Source organism: Apteryx rowi, unplaced genomic scaffold (genome assembly GCF_003343035.1).
Source record: "Apteryx rowi isolate R43461 unplaced genomic scaffold, aptRow1 scaffold_143, whole genome shotgun sequence".
Taxonomy (NCBI): Eukaryota; Metazoa; Chordata; class Aves; order Apterygiformes; family Apterygidae; genus Apteryx; species Apteryx rowi.
In genome coordinates, this window is record NW_020447675.1 from 1,545,832 (window position 1) to 1,552,788 (window position 6,957).

At 38.4% G+C, this 6,957-nt stretch overlaps 1 protein-coding gene across 1 annotated transcript in view; it reads right to left on the minus strand.

Annotated features, from left to right (window-relative positions):
- Positions 1-6,957, minus strand: part of OXCT1 (3-oxoacid CoA-transferase 1) — an 81,259-nt gene that overhangs the window by 5,532 nt on the left and 68,770 nt on the right. The window contains exons 16-17 of the mRNA XM_026058114.1: positions 4,503-4,583; positions 2,451-2,552 (exon numbers count right to left, since the gene is read on the minus strand). Coding sequence (XP_025913899.1) covers positions 2,451-2,552; positions 4,503-4,583 — 183 coding nt within the window. The remainder of the gene's footprint in view (positions 1-2,450; positions 2,553-4,502; positions 4,584-6,957) is intronic.

The following is a 6,957-nucleotide window of genomic DNA, read 5'->3' on the forward strand; positions in this document are numbered from 1 at the left end:
AGGCAGGAAATGGGAGAGAGGAAGAGCTAGTGCTTTTCTATGCTACTGCTGAAATAAACAAATCATTATAGTTCACCCCTTCCACTTGCAGAGCTATAAAGATTTCTGGTGCTTTTGGAACTACCAGTCAGCAGGTAACGCTGACCCAAGCACATACCCTGGCGGAGGTCAGCAAAGTGTGCTTTGCAAGCATCTATGCAAGCTGCAAGCTTTCAAGTATATGAAAGTGCATAAACCAAGCAGCATCTACATTTTTCATGCCCACAATTCCTTTAGTGCAACTCAGGATCTCATGCATGACCAGGGAGTTGTACAAACAGACTGCACCAGAGTTTGCTTTCTCGAGAATCAGGAACGGGTGCTTTTGAAAAGTTCCTTCCCGATCCCAGTGAGACAGATTCAAGGGATCTCAATGATGCTGCGCTCTCTCTCATCAATTGCTAACTACAGGCAAACCTAAAGATTCAAAATCGTGCTATTCCTATACAACATTTACAGGAAAGCAGTAAGTGCCAAAGGGTGGTGAAAAACTTTTCTTTGGTCCTGATAGCTACAGTCTTGCCCTATCTTACCCATTCCAAGTACTGCTGCAAAGCTTAATCTCATAGCCTATCATTTGAGCCTGTCACCTCTTTCTCTGAATCCCTTGGATGGTTCTGCTTTTACTGCCTCAAGGCAAGCCTAGGCTGCTGGACTTCACTTTGGGTAATACACAGCCAGTTAAAAACAATATATTGTTCACCTGACCAAAAGAAAMCAACTCCTTCCAAACCAACAGGTAATGCATCTAAGCACTGGTGTCTTCTGACAATAAAGTCCTTTCCTGTAGCTTCAGTCTATAAAAATGCTTACTAAACATGGCACATTCAAATTCCTCATGWATTTAATCCCAAAATTATATATGCAAGAATAAAATAGTGATTGACTGCAGCAAATATAAATCTACAAGGTCAGTTTTTATGTTTTAGGATTGGGTTAGCTGTTTGAGAGGCTGATCAGCCAAAGAGAGATGAGCTCTGACATTATCAAAGTTTTAAAAAATTGATCACTTTTCCCTAGATCACTGGGAGAAGTTGAATAAGTAATTTCTTTTGCGCATAGAATTGCTGAATATGGAAGCTTGCTTCCACTGTAAATTAAAAAATAATAATGACTTCCACAAAATGTTACATGGAAAATGAATAATGGAGCAAAGTGGTTTTGTAGCAAATTTCCTGCACTATGCGGTTGCAGGCCACTTATCTATAAGAGAAGAATTTTTCTCAGATAAATGAATATATTCATATAAATGAATGAATATGTAGTAAACTGCTCTTTATTTAAAATATTTTAAACTCCATAAGAAAAACATACACTATCATATTTGGTTATCAAAAATTACTTTTATAGACACAGGGAATGAATGAAATTCCCCAGGCTTTCAAAGCACATTGTTCAGAGTTTTTTACTTACTGCCAGTAGTATTCAAAGCCTTAATAACAAAATCTTGACATAATAACTGCTCTGCAGTCATACAATTATGTATGTGCCCTAGTCCTGCCATGCAACTCTGCAAAGAGGAAGATATCCAGAGTATTGCACTCCATTACCAAACGCTCCCCAGCTATCTGTCAGCACAAACTGTACACTGTCATAGTCACTGTCCTCACCTAAAGAGGGCTGACCTACCCCACAAGACTACAACACAAGAGAAAAAACATAATAACTTGCATGTGGGAGAAGGACTTGAAGAAACTGTATTTGTTATCAGCCACACATATGGAATCAGTTTTGTTAAATGTCTCCTCAGTTATGCTCCAATGTATTACAGCTTTCCATTAATCAGCCAGTTTTGTGTTGGCATTAAGTGAGCCTCTTAAGAAGGAATGTGAAGGTGAAAAGGCAGTGACTRTATGGATTAATGCAGAACATAAGTTTAATTCATATAAGACAATAGGAAAAAAAGAGCAAAAATACCAGCAGTAGAAGCATGTAAATGAATAGCGTCAGTGGCACAGAGTGGACACGTAGTCAGCCCTGTTGAGAAGACTCACAACCCCATCTACAGCTATTATGAAAACTTAGCAATGGAGGGTTAGGTAAACTGACTTATCCAGAGGAAGAACAAATATTCATCCACCTCAGATATGAATCAGCTGCCCTCTTCAGAGCATTACAAAAAGTTCCCTTTCCACATTATCCTTTCTACTGTTGACAATTTCTCTTTCTCTTCTGTCTTTCCCAGGTGTATTCTAATTCCAGTACCTAATATAATCATATTCGATTAGCCCTAAGATGTCCCGCAAGGTCTCTTCCTAGTTTCATTGTAAATCCCACAGGCAATCTACCCAGTAGCTTTCCACCTGTAAAGGGGAAACTTACTGGACCTAGAAGTCATCATGTGATAAGTATCTGTGAAGAATATTTGTTCTGACAAAGGAATAACTATATTTGGTTGTAGAATGACTTACTGTGAAGTCACAGCCAGTGCTTTTCTTGATATCATCCACTGACAGTCCTTCCCAGATTTCCACAAGGGTCAGCCCCTTTTTCTTGTCCACATCAAACACAGCCTGTCAAATAGCATACAAGTACTTTTTTAACATTAAAACAGATAGCAAGGAAATAGTTATATTGTACAAAATGCATTGAAATATGTACAGTTTCCTAAATACCAAATTATGCCATTATCARTCAGTATCACCTTACACATTTCTGACTGACCAATAAAGGTTTCTGCAGCTTTCATCTGTACTTGAAGGAATATAAATTATGAGACGTTAATTCTGAGGGAAAACCACGTGCCTGCTTTTCTTCGCATAAAACGAGGACTGTGCCTTCTGCCCCAATCTGGTGAGAACTGGGAGGGGCAAAGGAAAGGATAGAGACATCCTTTGCTACAAGGCAATGCCCACCAAGAGATCATGACAGATAACAGGGCAGAAGAATGAGGGAGGCATTGTCTGTGGTTTTAGGCCAGAAGAGAGGTACAGAGTGGCTGGCCTCTGAATCATCAGCAGAAGATGATCTTCTCCAACATCTGTTGCACACCCCGTTTCATTACAGATTTCAGTAGTTTTAGTTTTCAGAAGCTAGCAATGGAAGAGAAGGCTTTTTGTTTTATTTGTAATAGAAAGCCTGGGAGGAAGTGGCTAAAAGGGCAAAGGCTGCTCTTTCTGATGTCTTCACAAGACATGCTTTCCACTTCCAAGGCGCTCAAGCACATCAAATAAAAACACCTGTAAAATGATGTGCACTTTAGTGGTGCCTGCCAGAGGGAGATGTACAGGTCGCARACTAGTTGCCAGGGAAACCATAAGGTCTAGCCATAAAGAAAGTCAGTAGAAAAAGTCCAGTGAAGATTGAACTTGGAAGGAAAATGAAGTTTTAAACTCATCACAGAAGTGTACTGAAGCTCAACTCTGCTCCTTTGGGTACATGAGACTGATTTACAGGACTAGAAAGTGATAGCCAACCTAAATCTTAAGAGAGAAGTTGGGAGTAAGGAACATCCACCCTAGGAAGCTAGTGGGGAAACAGAGTTTAAAATATATTCTAAAGTGCTGTTATATGTTTATGTCATTGCCTTATAAAACAACCAGATCTAACTAGTGGTGACTCTTAAAGAAATTTCTCCAGGTGTTTATTTTCTATSAGTTCTTGTTCAGTCGCATTTTTTTGCRCTTTGTATTTGGCCAGATAGTAGAAGACTGTAAATAAACTTCCACATTTTCATTTATTTCCCCCTACTACGTGGAGGAAGGCTTTAAATAACAGTAGTAACAGACCACAGGGAGAAAGCACCTTTGAAGCATTCTACTTAGTATGACAGAGGGATCACAGAGGGACTATTCTTAGCCCTTAAATATGTAAACACTGACAATGAAAGAAGTATGACTACAGCAGAAACCTAAGTCACTTATCCTCTACTGAAAATATCCACTAGCCGACTTTGAGCAGCAGCACACACTCTCGTGGACTTAAACTGGAGAGTAAATTGCTTCACAAATGGCCTTCAAGTAAGGACAAAAGAATTAAAGTCCTGGTATAATTACAGGTACTGTTACAGCTTCTCTAAAAGAGTCTGAAGTGTACAGCAAGGAAGATGCCAGCTGTCTGATGTATATGTGCTACAGTTTTTCTTCTGCTGGAAAAAGTGGGCTGTGATATAGCTCACTTAAAACGGTATTTGAGAATTTACATCTCTCAAGGAAAATTTTCAGATATGCATTGGGAATAATAAGTAGAAACATACTTTGCATAAATACTGCTCATGCATGGCATCTCTGTTCTGAAGGTATTTAAGAATATGGTCCAGTATGTTAGATGTCACTGGTAAAAGCTTTCAAATAAAAAAAAACGAGCCCCTGGGCCTGGAGAAATGAACTCCAAGGGAATCTTTGCCCTTTGTTGGTAACAGATACAGAATACAATCCTCGCTTTTACTAAGCTTTACTACTTCTACTAAGTGGCATTTCTTAGGGATAGAGGATGAAAGGATTGACAAGGATTCATGTACTTACCTTCTCTGTAATGATGCGGTTTACACATTGTTTCCCAGTGAGTGGTAAATTGCATTTTTCCAGGATTTTATGGACATTGCCCTGTGTTTAACAAGATATAGACAAACATTAATTTTCAAAAATAATGCCACTTACTCAGCATTCAAATATGAACATGAAAAAGGAAAATGACAGCTGAAGACACTCAGCGTTATTGAAACTTCACAGTACTCAGAACACTGTTAGAATTCTCCTTCATGGCAGATTACATCTCAAACAATTTGGGACAGTTCTTACTTAAATCCCACATAAAGAGTGATGACTAATAAGAATCTCACGGTACCACTGAGTGGGTTCCTGAGTTTAGAAGTTAAGCATACTTCTGCTTAATTTTTTTTCTTTCCTACTGGAATGTGAGGAAGAGAGATAGATGGAACCTCACTGATGACATGTCAAGGACAAATTAGAGAAAGGCAAAAAAAAAATTTACTTTCAGGCACTTTCTTTCTGGGACACCAAATGCCAGCTACACTAAATCTTGTGAGAAATCACCTAATGAAAAGATGTAGTTTTGATGGGAAGCTGGATATTTAGGGCTTGGGTGGGGAGGGTTTTTTTTTTTTCCCCTCCTTATTCTTTCTTTTTTTCTAATAGGAGTTCACAAATGGCTTTAGATCCTGCCAAATGAATGTAGGTTGAAAGAGCTCTGAATGGATATGAAACGGATGGATCACTGCACTTTTAGTCACTATTTGTAGGCGTTTTAGAGAGGTAGCATTAAGTGCACATCTCTCCCATTATCACATGCTTTTATTTTTTCTCTAATTATTAATTTTCTGTTATGCATTTCAAAGATCTCAGAGTGTAGTATATCTAATTTAATCATCTGAATGCAAATTCTTTTAATTTAATTTTTTTAATTTACAATCATCAGTTTGCCTTAAGGCTTAATAYAAACTGGGCAACCAAACCTCAGCCAATTTGATTCCTGAGTGATGACAAAATGAGCAATCTGTGTGATTTTGAATTTATCTTCTGTGAAGAACTATTTCTTCATTCTAATTATGCTGGCAAGATCCACATTTCATATCAAGGCAACTACTCTGATGAAACGGAAACTGACTCACTCTTGATGAAAATACGGACTTGAGACAGAGCATTACTTTCAATCGATCAACTTATATTGTGTCCATCTCAAGGACCTTCTTGCACTCTTTTCCTAAGAGAGAAGATTAATCTGTGCTATTTTTAATATCTTCAATAACATATCAGGTGCACATCTAAGGCATATGATATGCAATATCCCTTCCTGGTATCCAACTGAGATTGAAATGCATGGACTTGAGGAGGTGACAGCTTGAATGGTTCCTGTGACCCTGCGCACTGACACATTGCAGCTTCTTAACAGTTGATCTGAAGATTATTATATTACCACTTAGCATTAAAGGTGACTTTTAGAACTCATCTGACTCATTAGAATCTGTGCTTTCAGGGCACTATCAGAATGGGAATCCAAATGGAACTGCATGCGTTTTTACAGTCTACGTTTACACAGGATTTGTTCAGACAAATTCAGGAAAGATTGTTGTACCTTAAGGTATTTCCCTCTATTTTAAATTTAAAAATTCTTTTGCTGAACAATAAAAATGTCCTTAATCTTCCACAATGCATCAAAATCGAAACTATTCACAATAATGGAAAAGAGCATTTCAATTCAATATTCCATGCTTCAGTCAGATCCAAATCACATGTTTAAAACTAGTTTCCATATTTCACAATATGGAACCATTTTACCAGCCAGTACTTTGTTACTTCTTGCAAAGAAGGCCAATGATGATATGGGGTAAGAGCTTGATTTTTATTTCTCTTATTTATAAGAGAAGTCTAAAGCAATATTTAGCAATTTAGGTACAGCATCTGTTTAGTACATGAAAAAACACTACTACTCTCCTTTGCTATTGTTCTTCACAGTAATAAAGAAAAAAGTTAATTTAGTAAAAAATACATCAAATAACTACCATAATGAGTTAGACACAAGGTCCATTTGCTATGTTTCTCACAGTGGCCTAAAACAATGGGGCAAAAACTCTTCAGGTCCTCTTCAGGGACCTACTTGGAGGAATCCCATGGGTTAGGGCCCTAGAAGGAAGGGGCGTTCAAGAGAGCTGGTTAATATTTAAACATCACCTCCTCCAGGCTCAAGAGTGGTGCATCCCTATGAGTAGGAAGTCAAGCAAAGGAGGTAGGAGACCTGCATGGATGAGCAAGGAGCTCCTGGCAAAACTCAACCAGAAGAAGGAAGTCTACAGAAAGTGGAAAGGGGGACAGGCCACTTGGGAGGAATATAGGAACGTTGTCAGAGTATGCAGGGATGTGATGAGGAAGGCTAAGGCCCGTTTGGAATTATATCTGGCAAGGCATGTCAAGGACAGCAAGAAGGGCTTCTTCAAATACATCAGTAGCAAAAGGAAGACTA